Source organism: Choloepus didactylus, chromosome 15, assembly GCF_015220235.1.
Source record: "Choloepus didactylus isolate mChoDid1 chromosome 15, mChoDid1.pri, whole genome shotgun sequence".
NCBI lineage: Eukaryota > Metazoa > Chordata > Mammalia > Pilosa > Megalonychidae > Choloepus > Choloepus didactylus.
Genome location: NC_051321.1, coordinates 22,668,479 through 22,685,697, shown reverse-complemented (window position 1 = coordinate 22,685,697; position 17,219 = coordinate 22,668,479). Strand labels below are relative to the sequence as shown.

The following is a 17,219-nucleotide window of genomic DNA, read 5'->3' as shown; positions in this document are numbered from 1 at the left end:
AGAGCTACTCTCCGTCCCCAGAGAGAAAGCCCTCTTTTCATTCTCTTTCAAGGGCATGAACAGTCCTTATTAAGGAACTCACCTTCTCAAATGGGGTTTTGCCCAAAGAATGAAAAGACCTTGGAGAGTTCCAAGGGCAATAATACAATTCTAGGTGCATATCTTTTGCCTTTTATCTGTGCATTTTCAAGTAATTTATCCCCATTAACTCAATAGCACTCCCAACCCTGCACCAGCCATCATTCTGCTTTGTGATAGAGCGAGGGGTTACCAGAGCTTTGCATTCAGAGAAAACCCCTGGGTTTAGAGCAACAATCCCTCTGGCCACAAGTGATGGAATCCTCTGCCTGCTGCCAGTGGAAAACCCTCTCATCTCTTGTCTGCAACTCCCAGAAATCTGGTGGTACCACCTGGTACCTTCTCATGGGGTATCAGAACCAGGAGTCCTCCCTAGAGACCCTCTGGAGTGGCCAATCCCTTCTTTTACAGCACAGGAAATTGAGGCATTCAACTGAGGTCCAGAGAAGGAAGTCAAATGTTCAGCGCAACATAGCTAGGTAAGGACACACTCAATAACTTGAGTCAAGAGGCAAAAAAATAGAATCTCCCTCTCAACCCTCTCCTCCATACACCCTAACAAACCAAACAGTGTTTATGTCACTCTAGGCATCATAGGCAAGAAGGTATACGTAATGTTTATTTCACCACATAGCCGAGTTTCTGTTGCCATTTCTGAACAGCTATCTTCTCCTGGGAATCTGTGGTGGCCCCTCCTCTCCTAAGTTCTGGAATGGATCATTATTAAGGGAAATGGAAGTTGCAATTCCATCATTCTGGATAGAATGAGTCAAGGGGAAAGGTCTCTCTCCTTTTCTTTCATCCAAAAGCCAAATTAACACAAGTCCATAGGCACAGGGCTTTAGGAAACAGAAAAGCAGTTTGTGAGCAATTATAACATGAAATAAAAATGTACACTCTGGCCCGGAAGCCTGGGCAGCTCTAGGCTTCAGATGTTACCTACCGTAAGGTAGAAATGCCTTTTGCCAAGAACACAGCTGGGCCAGTTCTGTGCTTTTCACAGAATGCACACAGAATAAATATTTGCAGATTGATTTGGTGGGCAAAAATTCTTGGCAATACACTTTTCCATATTCAGCTTCTTCTTTTTAATGTTTATCTACTCCTTTAAATGTTTAGCTCAAAGGCATAAGTGGTTAGTGGAAGGAATCTTGGTGATGGTGGCTCTCACTGTAGTCCATCATTCCCCAAACTGGTTTCTAAGCAATACTTATTCTGAGGTATCTTGAGAAAAAAGGATTCTGTAGTCAGAAAAGTTGGGAAAATGTTGCTGAGATTCCCACTCCTGTTCCCCAAGATTCTAAAGGTAAATTAGCTTGTTAAAGATACTGAGAAGAGTTGGAATAAAGAAAGAGTTGTAACTTTGTTGAAGAAAGTTCTTTCCAAATCCTTGGCCATAGAACAATCCCTCCTCTTTTTTTGCATGATACCCATTAAAATTCTACCTTGGGAATTGCTGATTGAACCCTATCTCTGAATTTTAGTGGTGAAGAAACAGAAGTCCTGAGAAGGGCTGAAGTTCTCACAGGTAGTGAGTGGGGAAGCTGGGACTCAAATCCAATCTTTTGTTCTGCCTGTGCAGAGCTCATCAACCACACTCAACTCAAAGTGGCATTCCCTAAGATTAGTTCTGAAATACCAGTCATCATGGGTAGTACATGAGATGATGGACAAAAGGGATGTGAAAATTTTATCCCATAAAGGTCCTTTGCTAAAAGATTGTTTTAGATACTTTTTAAATGGGTAATCATAAGCTACCCTTTCCTTATGTCATAGATCTTGGGATGCTTGCTCAGCACAGCCCGGGTATGCCATAGATGCTTAAATAAATGTGATGAATGAGTGAGTAAATGAAAGGATGTAGCAGGAGTCTTAGGAGGCTGGTGGCAGGGAGGAAGAAGGAAAGGGTCAGAACCAGAAATGAGTGCAAGAAGGAAATGTGTGGAAAAGAAAGGGGTGATGAAACAAGGAGCCAGCAGTTACTGGTTACTGAAAAGACTAGTGAAGCTGGAAATACTGGGAAAAAATAACAGAGTGGAGGGGAAGCTTTGATTTCAAAAAGTGAAGGTGACTCAGGGAGTTAAATCAGATGCTGGCCATGTCAGGAGCCCCTTGCCCAGGAGATGGGATGAGTATCAGTTGCTGAGAACCTCTGTGAATTCAGATCAAGGTGTATTTACTGCATATGTACAATAAATTTAATAAATGTGCAAGGCATCTTCTTAGGCATTAAAACAATAATAGATGAGTAAGAAACGGGTCCTGCCCTCAAGGAAGGTGCAGTCTAACCGGGAGAACAGCTAGGCAGGGACTCAGATAAAATAATGTCAGGGCCTCCAGAGGTATAATAAGCCAGCAATGTGAGGAATCAGGGGATAGGAGATCATATCAAGTCATGAGACTCAAGAAAGACTCTGTGGGGAGGGCCTTGAGGCATGGGGAGAATTTCAACCAGCTGAGATAGGAGGAGAATTTTTAAGGTGATAGAATATGATAAAGGCCAGGAAATGGGGAAGCACATGGAACAGTGTGAAGTTCAAGTGGGTTACAGCAGAGGTGTGTGGATTGGGAGGGATGTGGCGATACAAGGCCAGAAAGTCTTGAGGTCACACTGTGGGGCCTTGAATGCTAGGCTTAGGTGCTGACAGGCAAGGCAAAGGGAGGCTAGTGACGGTTTTGTGTATGTATGTGTGCAGAGAAATAATAGCATTAGAGATGCCTCCAAGGCAGCGTGACCGGGCAGAAAGGAACGAGTCAGGAGAAGGTGCTCCTTTCTGGGGGAAGGGGGAGGAGCGAGGCAATTCAGCTCTGGAACTACCCACCCAAATTCAGGTGTTGCCCAGCAGACAACTGGAAAATGCAGCTGGGCTCACTGCTAGAGACAAATGTGAGTCCTCTGCTGCAGCGACCTACAAAGCATGAGAGAAGACTAGACAAAGAGAACGAAGCCAGGAGGAAAAGCAGGAGAAAACAGGCACGGGAGGCATAAGTTAGAAGGAAGAAATTGTAGCCAGGTTGAGAACCCCAGCTTTTGAGTCCTGAATCTGCCCCTTTGAACCCCAATAGCCTAGCTAGCCAAGATTAGCAAAAGGACATCAAAGAGTTTTTGAGTCTCTTTCTTACTTGTAAAATGGGGGTAACTTTTATCTTAAAGGATTGAGAGCACTCACTGAGAACTCTCAGCACGGGATCTGCCACAGTAGGAGCCATGGGGAGAGCAGGGGCCAGCGGGGGAAGGAGCCCAGGAGGTTCAGGACATTCCCTTGGAAATATCAAGAAATGAGGGACCTTTGGGAAGTCCCCGAGTTTGCTGACCCCCTGAGCAGAATGGTTGAACCGGATCAACGTAGCCTCAGGTTAGTCCTCATTCCACGGAACTGCCCTTTCGCCCACGGTCCCCCTCTAGTCAGCCCCGGGAGACATACGCGCATGCGTCCTGAGAGACCCTCCCCAACTTTCCACGTTTCACTTCCCTCCCTTTACCGCCTTAGCTTTCGCTCCGCCGCCACGATTGGCCAGCTGACCTCCTCCTCTCGGCCAATAAGCGCCGCCCTTTCGCCCCCGTGTTACTGGGTAGAACAAAACAAAAACAAACAGAGCCAGACGGGCTAGAGACGCGCCGAGGCGGCGGCAGAGACTGAGGAACTGGGTCTCGGTCGGTGGATCAGGGACTTGGGCGAGTGGCGGCGGCGGCGGCGGTCCGCAGGGTCAGTACCGGTGGAGCGGTCGCACGCTCGGGAGGACTGCGCCCTTTCCCCCAGCGCTCCAGCTCTCCTCGGAGGCAGCCGCACGTTGGGAGGGGGAGGGGGCGTGGAGGCCGCGGCCAGGTCAGTCCGAGCGGTCGGGGCGGGGGTTCGGCCGCCTTCCCGGAGCCCCGTAGGCCAGGCCGCGCCCACCCCAACGCCCCGGCCTGCGGAGAGCCGGCCCTGGTTCTCTCTTCCTGGGCCCGCGCGCGGCGCGGGCCCGCCCCTTCCCGGAGCCCCTTCCCCTAAGCGGGGCGCGGGGAGCGCGCGGGGCGCTCGCGGGTGAGGGCTACTTTTCGTCCCTCCCCAACCCCCCACCGAAGGCCAAGTTCTTATTTTTTATTTTTTGGGGGTGGTGGTGGGGTGGGTGGGAAGGTGTGTTTCCCGCGAGACTGAAATTCTGTGAGGAAGGTGTGCGCGCTCCCCGCACCCATGGCGTTTCCTGGGCCCTTTTGAAAATGCGGCCCAGCGTTTCCAGACCCAGGCTCTCCGCCTGCGCCCCGGAGCCCAGGCCCCGGCCGCCCCAACTCAGCATCTCTCGGGGGGCCTGCCGAGGCTGGGGGCCGAGGGACTCCCCGGCTTGCGCGGACTGCGGGGAGGGTTCGGGGGCGCTCGGAGGCGGACACGTGCCGCTCACCCCAGCCCTGCCTGTGCGAACTTTGTCGCGCCCCTCCTGCAAAGGTTTTCTTTTTCTTTTGAAGTAAAATTAAATCTTCCAGAGAAAACAAAGATAGAAGGGGAGCCCCCTTTCTGTGAAACTCATGCAGTGTCTGCTGCAGTGGTCAATTGGGTGCTGTAATGTACATAGGGAGCTTTTGGTGCAAGCGCTTCAAAGCTGTTTGTAGACGTCATGTTTCCCTTCTCCCCATAGCAACTGTGGAGTACCTACCAATAGTGTGATACCTACAGATGATTAAAACGATTGAGAATGTGGTTTGGCGTAGAAAAAAATGATTGCCGCCAGTTTTCGAATTTTAACATTCTTGTTAATGCAAGGCTTTTGGGGACACCAACATATGCTTTAAAAGGGCGGTGGGGGGGGAGGCACTGCCGTTGTGTTCTGAATTTAATTATTCGTATTTATGCCCTTAATGTTGTTTCATTGTAGGTCTGTTGAATTCCTTACTATCTCAGTGGGCATCTTTGAATTAATTTGGATTATTTTCTCTGTACAGTAATGTGAAAGGGAAAATCATTGTTAGGGCTGCAAAAAGCAATGCCACTTGGATTTTCTGTTCTGTTCACTTTTGCATCATTGCATCGTTGCTGATTTTAAGTGGCTAATCCGCTGTGATTGTAGCCCAGGAAGGAATACTAGTAATTTTCTAGCTAACGTGTGGCCTAAACTTGACTCCTAGAATGTCAGAGTAGTTTATGAGGTATATTTCAGGCATTAGCTTTTTGGAGGGGTGGTTGTGGGTGGGGGAGGGCACTATCTTCTAGGGAACATTTTGGCAATTTAATACTTCCGATTGTCTGTTTCTGTGTAACACATTGGATAAAATAAAACTTTAATTTCAACATTAATATTTTCTAACATATGTATAGTTTTCTTTTTGAAAATTCATTTTTATAGTTTTAGTGTGAAGGATGTGGGGGTTGGATTTTTTGTTTTACATTTTCTTTTAAGTGCAGGTCCAGAAAGCTTAAGAATTGATAAATAAAGTGGTTAAAATTACCACTACTTTGAAGAGAGTAAAAACATGGAACATAACCTTTTTCTAAACTCTTAAAATGGCCAGGAGTTCTTGATTGCGTTATCATTGCCTAAAGACGCGGGACTTTGTTGTTGTTATGATTACGTAATAAAAACGTTCTTGCTAAGTTCTCCATGATAGTCATTACCTGGTAATTTTCTTTGCCGAACTGAAAATCTTCTGCGTAATAGTTTACAATAAATATTAATTTTAGTGTTTTGAAAACAGTATTTAAATTTTTTGCTGTAATAATAGAAGTCGATGTTTTAATAAGTTTCTTTCTGTTAACCCTAAAAGACAATCTTTTTGTGGGATGTTAAAATCTGCTATTGAACTTGTGCAAACAATACTGGACTTGTAATTTGAAGATCTAGATTCCAGTCCTGTTCTTCAACTACGCAGCTGTTTGCCCTTGGACAGATCACCTATCCTTTCGGAATCTGTTTAGTGGTCTGCAATATGGGAGTACCTACCTCAAGATTGTTATGAGAGTTACATGAAATAATGCGTGTAAAATTCTTTTTTGAATTATAAAGGGCTTTGTAAACAGCAGTCATACTCACTTCATTTCTTTTATTAGCTAGGTCCTGCAGAAAATATTCTCTGAAAGATTATATTTGCATCGAGAATGAAAAAGACTTTTTAATGTAACTCTAGTTTAAAAAACCCATACATTTTCCTTTTCCTATAACATATGTAATTCATGCATCGAAATGAAACGTGGCATTTTCAGCCATGGAGAACACTAAATATTTGGGTTAGCTTGCTATTTTTGTTCATATATCTATATGTTATCTCTATATACATATTTTTAAGGTTCATTTTTCCCTTAAATCCAGAATTGATAGGAATTATGATACTGAAAAGTGATTATATGGAATCACATATGTCAATTTACTTATTCTGAATAGAAATAGAATGACCTCAGGGTCTTCTTAACTTCTGAAGCAGTATGATAGCATCTTAGTAGGATAAATATTATGCCAATATTAAGTTTATAAGTTTATCATAAATTGTATATTTATTTTTGTTTTACAAAATAATACTTTTTTCCTGGATAAAGGGCTATAAGTTTACAAAATGTTCAAAAATAGTAGTATATAGATTGAGGTGTTTAAAAGTCAGCCTCATCTTTGAGTCCCAGGATATTAACCTACGGTTAAATATCATTGTTATCCTAAAATATTTAACTGTAGGTCATGTTAAATGAAAAAAATGCTTTTCTGGAATTAGTTAAATGGGTGTTTTCATTCATTTGCACATTTTATATCCTAAAAGAAGAGCACACTGCTAGTTAAGTGATTGTAATTAACTGGAATGACTTGTATCTAACTTATATGACTTAAACAGATAAATACTTAAGTACTCCAAACCATTATTTTAAATGGGTTTCCACAGAGATTCTGAAATCTTATTTGGTTATGCCTTCTGGTAATATATTTTAAAATATATTTTCATGAAAACTATCTTTGATAGTCTTGATTATCTTTCTTTCAAATAGAATTTTGTTTGTATCACAGTCTAAAAAATAGGGGACTGATTTCATCAAAATCTTCTAAGATAAGTCTGATACATATTTTTAAAGAGAGGATTTTTTTGGATTACAAAAATAGTATACTCATTATAGAAAAAGTCAGTTTTAAAAAATTCTCCCAATCTTGAAGTCTTAAAATAGAGACCTATACCTATAGAGGTCTAGGTAATGAAATGGCAGATATATCTGTCTGCCTTAAGAAACATTGTACTGTGAAAAGTAACACAATCATGTGATGTTCTTTTTTAAAAATTTTTTTTCAGGTGATATTCTTGATTAAAACTGTTTATATTTCATAGTACTCATAATACAACAGTAGATAATTTTTCACTATTTGTTTCTATATATATGTATATCAGATTGATATTTAGATCTGTATTCCTAAAAGATTTGGGATGTATGTGTAATCCTTTAACTTGCAATAAACATAGCAGTTGTATCTTTTAATTTCACGTTAAAGGGATGCTTTGGCACATGCTGAAATCTGGGTTCTTTTTGACTCAGGTAAACTTGTCAAGAAGATTGAAACCAAATGCTAATTAGGGTAAGCTATCTTGGAAATAAGTGAATTCTTTTAAAAAAGAAAGGTAGTTTTGTGGTGATTTTTTTTTTTTTAAACAGTATGATTCAGTAAATTGAGTTTCTGTTAATTGTATCAGTTTAGAAGATATTGAAGCTTTTTTTTCTTCCTTTTTAAAAATAGGTCTAAAGAAAGATTTCCATTCAGTAATCTGTTTAATCAGTGCAAGTGAAAGTGAGGAACAATGGATGTAGAAAATGAACAGGTACTGAATGTAAACTCCACAGGTGAGTAATAATATTTCAAACCTTTACTGTCATATTGAACAGGTTTCAGGCCATATCATATTTTATGAAAACATGATAGCAAAACCATTTTTACTGTAAAAACCATCTTATGCTACAAGAAAATAGACTATTATTGTTAAAATTAAGTTTGTGATTCTTGTTTTTATGGGAAGTATCATGTCCTTATTTTTCTGCCCATCATTTTGTGTTCTATACATTCTTATTCTCCAGTTTGTATAATGAGTTATAATGCAGAATGCAGAAGAATAGTGAGTGCAGAATGAAGAAGAATATTTTCATGCTGGCTAGTTGTCAACTATTATTGGTATCTTTGATATCTTTCCTAACTAATAATTAATATATCATAAAATCCCTATGGCTAGTTCCCCTAATTTTCCATGGTGCTTCAATAGCATTTTATCATCATCGTAGTAATGAACATGGTTTTGTGGAATAGATAATCCGAATGCTGAATAACAAGACAACTTAAAATGTATTTATAGCTTTCAGAATAATCTTCCCAAGAGTTAGATAGGATTTTGTAGTATCCTGAATAGTGAGAGCTTTTAATATTGATATGTTTTAGATAATTTTTTGCTTTATAATTTTATTAACATCGAAGCTCTATTTTCTGTAACTTAAGTGTATTTATCATATTTCTCATTTATATACTACAGCTTCATTTCTTCCATGGTTTTAATTCTCTGTTGTGTACAACTTTTAGTTTTGTTTGATTTGAACAAACACTTTGAAATTGAAACTACTTTGCCATTTTGTATTTACAAACTTTATTTAAGGTGAGCTAGAAAATTATAGTTGAAAAAATTGCTACAATAATTAATAGTTATTTCTGGGCTGCTACATACAATAGATATAGAGTACTCATTTTGTAGGGCCGTAAATGGATAACATGTCCAACTATCATTGAGGTGGGAATGGTAATAATATATTTTAAGAATATCTTTCACATATAGGTAATTCTTTTCTTCACTGCCCAGTACAATATCTACTAGCCACATGTGGCTATTGAACACTTGAAATGTGGCTAGTCTGAATTGAGATGTACTGTAGTTATAAAATACACTCCAGAGTTCCAGAGACTTAGTATGAAAAAAAGGTAAAATATTTTAACAAATTTTTAATATAGATTACATGTTGAAATGATGTGGATATATTGGGTTAAAACATTAAAATTAATTTCACATGTTCCTTTTTACCTTTTATCGTGGCTGCTAGAAACTTGAAAATGACCTATGTGATCACATTTTATTTCTGTTGGATGGCACTAAGATGTATGCATTTTGTTTTCTGACTACAGTAAGACCTAGTTCTAATCCTTTCTTGGTGTCTTTTCGCAGTACTGGCTTAAAATAAGGGATCTGTAGTTCTTCAGTACTTGGATGGGCCTAAGACAGACCCTGTTTGCAATAAATTCTTCCTGTATCAAATAGTTCAAGTCAGTCCAGTATACTGATCCCAACTGTTAACATTTAACATCTCTATTACTTTGTGGGCAGTAAGTTATTTTCTCTGATTTTTAGTTTCCTCATGTGGAGAGAATGTTTACTGCTGCAGACACAAAAACAAATTTTATAGTATACTAAAATAGTCAAAGAAAAGAAACTCAATTGGAGGAAAAATGTTTAAATGGAATACTTTAGTACTCAAAGAACAGTGTAAAGCATTTTATTGTACTTCTCCGTCCTTTATCTTCTGGGCCAGTTTAACTGCAAATAATAAAAGCATTATGTTTTAGGTAGATTTACTCTTCAGTCACCTACTTTCACTTGAAAACTCCATCTAATTTGATTTCTGATCTTTTCTTCTCTTTCCCCTTAATTTTCTGCTCATCTCTATTTACATAATATGCCCTCATTCATCCTCTCTGTCTCGTGAGCTGTCATCACTCTGCTCTATTCTAGCTTTGTATTTTCTGTAGTATAGTCATCTGAGATTCAAAACATGAGTTTAAGTCATGGCCAGAATCCTTTCTGGCTATGTAACTTCTCTGTGAAACACCTTCCTTGTGTAAAATGAGAATAATAGCTTCCTTATTGAGCTTTGTGAGGCTTAGAGACCATATATGTAAAGTGCCTGTCATAGAACCAGGCATCTCATAAGTAACATTTTTTTATAATGGTAATGACAGAAGTAGTAGTACTGGTTCAGTTATGGTGACGTTTATGATGATGCCCCAAGCTCACCCTTCTAATACTGGCTTCTCTTCCCAGTCTAAAAACTTTTAAGACATCTTTTACTCTTCTTTAATCTTGAATCTGTTCTGTTTAAAAGTCCTTTTTTTTTCTTTCAAAGTGTTACTTTCTTCTAATTAGCTTGTGACTGAATTACTGAAACATTTTCTTAGTTGTTCTCCTACTTTATCCCTTCCCTTTGTTCTAATGTATTCTATATTCCTTTTTGAAACTTATCTCCCCGACACCTGCCTGTGAAAACAAATCTGAACCCTGACCACTTGAGTATGGGAGTGGTCAGCAGTGATTCTGGTGAGGTAAGAAGGAGCAAAATCATGAAGGACCTTAAATTACAGAGTAAATAGTTGGTACTTTATTCAGAGACAATGGAAATGCCTTTGATGGGTTTTCAGTGGTTGATGGGTTTTCTGTGGGATGTGTTTTAGAAATTCATTCCCCATGCACTTTGGAGAATGGTTTGAAGACCGAAGATAGGGAGACTACTTTATGAGACTAATGCAGCATTTTGACTTATGTTTTTGTTTTGTGATCACCACAATGTTTGGTCCTAACTTTTATAATTTTTGTCAAGAAGTTTTAAAGATTTTAACATATCTGTGCTTTTAATAGGTTGATTTCAAGATTTTTAGTTTCAACATATTCTCTTGAAATGTTAAAGCCCATGCACACAGACCTGATACATCCTTATTACGTTTAGGAATATTTAAAACCATATGAGTAGTTCAACTTGGACTTGAGCTAACATGATGAACCCTGGCCCAGTGGTAAATAATTCAGCAGCCTTTCTGACTACAAAGTTTTCAGAGCAAAGCTTAATGTTTCTACATGATCTCTACAGAAATTTGAGTTGATTATATGAAGGATACTCTGCCAGATGCTGGGAATATGAAGAAATTCAGTCTATGTGTGCTTTCTCCTTTGAAGTTTATGATTTAGCTGGAAAAGCAAGATTGCTATATAAAAAGAAATAAGTAGTGATTTCTGTGATGTGTTAAATGAATGGTATGTGAACATCACTGTGACTGTGGCTAGAGTTACTAGGAGAGTTTTCTTGATTTGAGCTACACTCTAAAGGACTTCGATAGCTGAAAAGAGCTGATGATGACCAGAGGGAGCAGAGGGACCACTGGAAGCTCTAAATGTGTTGTTCTCTTTCAGGGTATAATGTACAAATATTAATATAGGTGGAAAGGTTTCTAGAGGATGGTAAATAATAGTCAGATTTGGGGAGATGAATTAGGACTATGTGATAATGGCTTTGGAAGCATGCTTTATTTTGAAGGCAACGAAGCATCAGAGTTCAGCTCAATAGTCATATGTGATCACCTAATTTCCACATGCCATTCAGGCTCTACTTAGATTACTAACATTTCCTAGATATCTGTAATTATGTTTGGTAAGTCAGTTAAATATTCTAAGCCTTAGTTTGTTATCTGTGTAATAGCATAATAATTAACTGCCAAACTTGTGGATTAATGACAAAGTACCTGATAAATAAATAGCAACATTCTGAAAATAATAGTTTATCTCCCTTTTCTCGGGACTGTTAGTCTTTTCTTAGGATCTCAATTGCTTAATTCTCTTAGCCCACAAAAGTCTAAAGCCTTTATATTGTGTTGATATTAATATAGATTTTATGATCTGTGTGTATGCGATAACATGTTTCTTTAAGTAAACCCTGTTCATTAAAATTTAGTGCCTTGGCTTACTTTCTATGATGTGAAAGTAATCCTATTTAATATTTATTAGATTGAACCATATAAAATTGCTGATATTTGAATGTATTGACCTACAAAAATGGTAATTCCAGGTGATTGATCCTAATATAACTTATGACTATAACTTGTATAAATAATAGATGTTTAAAGCATTTAGAATTTTCTTTCATATTTTTCTCCTTAAGATCCTGATAATTTAAGTGATTCTCTCTTCTCTGGTGATGAAGAAAATGCTGGGACTGAGGAAATAAAGAATGAAATAAATGGAAATTGGATTTCAGCATCCTCCATTAATGAAGCTAGAATTAATGCAAAGGCAAAAAGGAGACTACGGAAAAACTCCTCCCGGGACTCTGGCAGAGGTGATTCAGTCAGTGATAATGGAAGTGAAGCCCTTAGAAGTGGAGTAACTGTGCCAACCAGTCCAAAGGGAAGGTTGCTAGACAGGCGATCCAGATCTGGGAAAGGAAGAGGACTACCAAAGAAAGGTATACCATACCATGACCACAGAGACAAATGGAAAAAAACAAAGTCTGATTCTTTTGTACTATGATTTCTTTGTTCTAGGAATGAGAGAAATTTAAACAATGAAAATAGTAAGGTCTTATGGTTTGTACATTTTTACATAGTAATAAGCTGAGGACCATTCCAATTTTTCTTTAGGTTTAGCCTTTTTTCTCCTTGTTTGGGTAGATTTATCTCTTATTTCCAGCAAAATGTACGTTGATGATTTTCACAGTTATGAATTGTACATGTACTCTCCTAGTTGAAAGAAGGAGAGTTAGAAATTCAGCATATCTTTGATCTAATGAATCAGTTGTGTCTATTGTTAAGAATACACGATAAATATAAATTTACCTGGTAATGTCTGAAGGAGAATTTTAATGATTTCATAGGCCTGGTTCCTCGTTTTCTTTAGCTGTCACTATTTTGGGTGCTGGAGTGGATTGGTCTTTTTCACTGCTGTCTCCTTAATACCTGGAATAGCAGTTAGCACATAGTAGGCACTGGAATTTGTTGAATTGAATGGATGATTACTGATTAGTCTGTTCCATCAGTTTTTGTCTACAGTAGGATTTCAGTGCAATTTGGAGATGTTACCAGCTTCTTAGTGGTAGGGTGTTCAATTTGTAGTCTAGACTTCTTGCAAAAATTTTTTGTGAACTGTCAATAATTATTTGTGTTAAATGGCTCTATAATCTTTGGTTGGATCACATTGAGACCTAATTATGAGATTCTGTTTTGCTCTAGTGGCAAGGATTATGTTCTAGGTATAAAATAAAAAGCCTCCAAAAAAAAAGAAAGAAAAATCTGGTGATACTGTTAAGATTCTTTAAAACACACACACACACACAACAATATTTTGTTTTTTTAATGCATTTTTTTATTGTGAACTTTAACATGTATACATAACAAAGTACAATTTAACAAGTAGTTAGCAAATTTCAAAGAATATCATGGGTCACAGTTCCACAACTTCAGCTACTTCCATTATTGTAAGATGTTAACTTTTGTTGTATAGTTGAACAAGCAGTTATATAGGTAATTTCAAAAATTTTTATGGGTTACAGTTTCACAGTTTCAGTTCTTTCCTTATTTTGCAATGTAGGGTATATACAGAAAGGTGAAGACTTTGAAAGCACAATTCAACGAATAGCTACAGAGCAAATTTCAAAGGATGTTATAGGTTACAGCTCTATCATGTCATTTACCTCCTTCCAGCTAATCCTACACCCAGCATCCAAAAAAAAAATATACATATATTTATATTTATATAAAGTTTCAGTATTCATAGACCCCTGTTAAGTCTCATTTTGTTTGTTGCTACCCCTTCCTCTCTCTCAATCTCTTTCTCTATCCTCAGGGTTGTCTAAACAATGTGCACCCTAACTTGTTCATATTGAAAGGGGGTGTTGACAGTATGGGGAAGGGGGCTACATCTGATTATTGTTCTTAAAGAGGCTGTTGCCTCTGGATTTTAGGGTTTGTCTGGCATAGGAACGCTCATGTAGATTTAAATTTTTGAGAGATAAAACTTAGCAAGTGAATATTTTATAGAATCTCAGGTAGGGACTTAGGTATTTGGGGACTGCTTTTGGTGAGGGCATGGCATCACGTGACCATTTGGGATGTCTACCTGGAGCTTGCATAAAAGAAACCTCCAGGATAGCCTCTCGACTATTTGGGATCTCTCAGCCACTGTGACCTCAGCTTGTTACCTTTCTTTATTCCCCCTTTTGGTCTAGTAGGCATTTTCAGTCTCTCGCTGCCAGGGCTAGGCTCATTCCTGGGTGTCATGTCCCACATGCCAGGGAGATTCATTCCTTTGGGAGTCATATCCTTGTGGGGGGGGACGTTAATGAATTTATTTGCCAAATTGGGCTTAGAGAGAGAAAGGCCACATCTGAGCAGCCAAAGAGGTTCCCTGGAGATGCCTCTTCGGCATAATTATAGGAGGGCTCAGCCTCCCATTTACAACCCTAAGTTTCCTAAGAGCAAGCCTCAAGTCGAGGGCTTGATGCATTAAGTAGTGGGTTCCTAATTTCACTTAATATATATTCTATCCCAAGCTAAACGGTTAGTTTCTTACATTATCTTCACTTAGTTGTACAATCCTCATCACTCTCATCTTTAAACAATTAACATAATACAGCCCAGAGCTCTTGTCAGGTGCTAATTATTCATCCCTAGTATTAGTGTAGTGTTGGTAAGAGATTTCTAACACAACAATATATTTAGTCTTATAGACACATTTCAAAAAGTTCTGTAGAACTTTGTGTGAAAGTGGTTTGTTACACTTCTGGTTGGTTTGTATGTAGAAGTAGATATAAATAATTATCAATGCTGTTAATGCTTAAATAGCAGTTAGTTATTTGTAACATTGCTAGTTGCAAAGTATAGTTTGATGTATACTTTTATGTCTAAAGAGTATTTGACTTTAAAATATTTCATGGTGTTCGCTGTGTTTCTTTAAATAATTTCTCCCTTGTCGGTTTTATATGTCACGTCTTACTGGCCCAACGTGTTCTTTCTGTTTTAAGTCCCAAGAAATGACAAAGCTGAAATTTAGAGCTCAGCTACAGTATCAACTTCTTTGAGATCCCCAATGTAGCTATTTTTTTTTGCTTTTGCTTTTATTTTAAAGCATCTGCCTTTTTAGTTTTAACTTTATAAGTTATTTCAAATTGATGCTTTTTGGAAATAGTTTATAAAATATATTAAATCTTATCATTATTGAAAAAGCGATGATCTGAATAAAAAGTTTATCACCATAAGAAGGAACAATGTCATGAAACATATGACAACATGGATGAACCTTGAAGTCACAATACTAAGCGAAATAAGCCAGGCACAGAACGAGAAATATTATATGCTACCACTAATGTGGACATTGAAAAATGTAAAATGAATGGTTCATAATGAAAAATGTAGGGGACCTAGCGATAGAGAGCAATTAGTAAAGCGGGAATGATAACCTAATAAGAACAGATAAGCTATCGTGGGTAAGTTTAACGTTCTGGGAATGCCCAGGAATGACTATGGTTTGTTAATTTCTGGTGGCTGTGGTAGGAACGAGTTCACAGAAATGTTGCTATATTAGGTTATTTTCTTGTGGTAGAGTAGGAACATTTTGGAAGTAAAGTAGTTATTTTAGGTTACTTGTCTTTTCTTATTCCCTTGTTTTGGTTTGTTTGAAATGTTTTTTTATTGTATGTTTAAAAAAATTTTTTTTTGATATTGTTAATAGCTAATTTAAATAAAAAAACAATGAAAAAAAAGTTTACCGTCAGCTGGAAAAAATTAGCATAGAAATTAAAATGCAGTTTTTAGTTGTTATTTAACTAGCATCTGAAAATCTAGAATTATTTCAGATTTCAAATTAAATTAAAATTTATGAACGGTATATAAACTATATACATAGACAGTTCGATACCTGTCAATTTTAGACAAGTAAAATTTAAAACTGTAGAAATTTTAAAATAAAATGAACAAAGAATGCATCTTCAGTGACTTTCATCTCCCACATTTTACAGTAATGTGGTTCTTATACCTGATGTACATGTGTGTGTCTTCCTTACAGATGGGATAATTTTGCTATTTTTTCAATTGGGTATTTGTGCTTGTAATTTTATCTCCTTAATCTGTTTTCACCTGATGATTAATAAGACTCTAGGTTGGTATTTGTGACATTAGATTTATTTTCTTTCCTTTTTCAATTCTAAACATTTTCAGGTGGTGCAGGAGGCAAAGGTGTCTGGGGTACACCTGGACAGGTATATGATGTGGAGGAGGTGGATGTGAAAGATCCTAACTATGATGATGACCAGGTATTGATGTTTTACGTTTGTTAAAAATGTAAAATGTTTATAAGCTTTTTTTGATGTCATTTGTAGTTTACAGTTATCTATAGAAAATTTTACTTTCTAAATCATGTATGTACTCATTGTACTTTCAGATTGTTAGTTTAACTTTGAATTAGGAAAACAAGTCAACTGATTATAACATATGTCATAATTTTCACCTGATTTCTGAAGTGCATCAAAAGTAGGTCTTTACAGATTTACTTAGAAAAATTATCAAGTAAATCATCAAGATTATTGTTTTTCATTAAGTTCTGTTAATATGGTTTCTGTAGTAATGGATGATAATTGAGAAGAATTTATATTCTTTTGAATGTCAGAAAAGAATTACACATATTTGTTAGGTTCTTTTTAAATATTGATGTTTAGGGTGATGACTTTTGGGTAAATTTTGTTTTTGCACCATTTTTATCTTTTCTCTAGGGATAATGCTGAGAAGGTAAATTTTTAATAGATTTTGCATTGAATTTGTGTATCTTTCTGTATCTTTTTAGTGGAAAATTTCTAACAAAAGTAGAGAGAGAGTATAATGAACTTGTTTGTATTTATCTTCCAGCTTTATTAACTTCAATAATTATTAATTCTAGTCAATCTTATTTCATCCTATACTCCCACTCACTCTCCATCTTGTGTTCTTCCCCCACGGCCCCCATGTTCTGGATTATTGTGAATCAAATCCCAGACATTATAACATGTTTTCTAAAATACTGTTTTTAATTGATAAGACATGCCATGGTTGCCTTAGTTTGTTAGGGCTTTCTAACAACGTACCACAGCCTAGTTGGCTTAAGCAACAGAAATTTATTATTTCATGGTTCTGGAGGCTAGAAGTCTGAAATCAAGGTGTCAGCAGGGCCATGCTTCCTTTTGAAGGAGAGAGGATCTGTTCTCTTCTGGCTTCTGGTGGGTGGTTGACAGTCTGTGGCATTCCTTGGCTTGTGATGGCATAACTCAATCTCTGCCTCTGTCTGTGTCCAAATTTCATTTCCTTATAAGAACATCAGTTATATTAGATTAGGGCCCACCCTAATCCCAGTATGGGCTTGTCTTAACCAATAACATCTTCAA

At 37.6% G+C, this 17,219-nt stretch overlaps 1 protein-coding gene across 1 annotated transcript in view; it reads left to right on the top strand.

Moving 5' to 3' along the window:
* Positions 1-3,640: 3,640 nt before the first annotated feature.
* The window catches only part of PDCD4 (programmed cell death 4), a 32,182-nt gene continuing 18,603 nt past the window's right edge, over positions 3,641-17,219 (top strand). The window contains exons 1-4 of the mRNA XM_037804678.1: positions 3,641-3,785; positions 7,756-7,859; positions 11,976-12,278; positions 16,024-16,118. Of these exons, the coding sequence (XP_037660606.1) occupies positions 7,817-7,859; positions 11,976-12,278; positions 16,024-16,118 (441 nt within the window). The 5' untranslated portion in view covers positions 3,641-3,785; positions 7,756-7,816. The remainder of the gene's footprint in view (positions 3,786-7,755; positions 7,860-11,975; positions 12,279-16,023; positions 16,119-17,219) is intronic.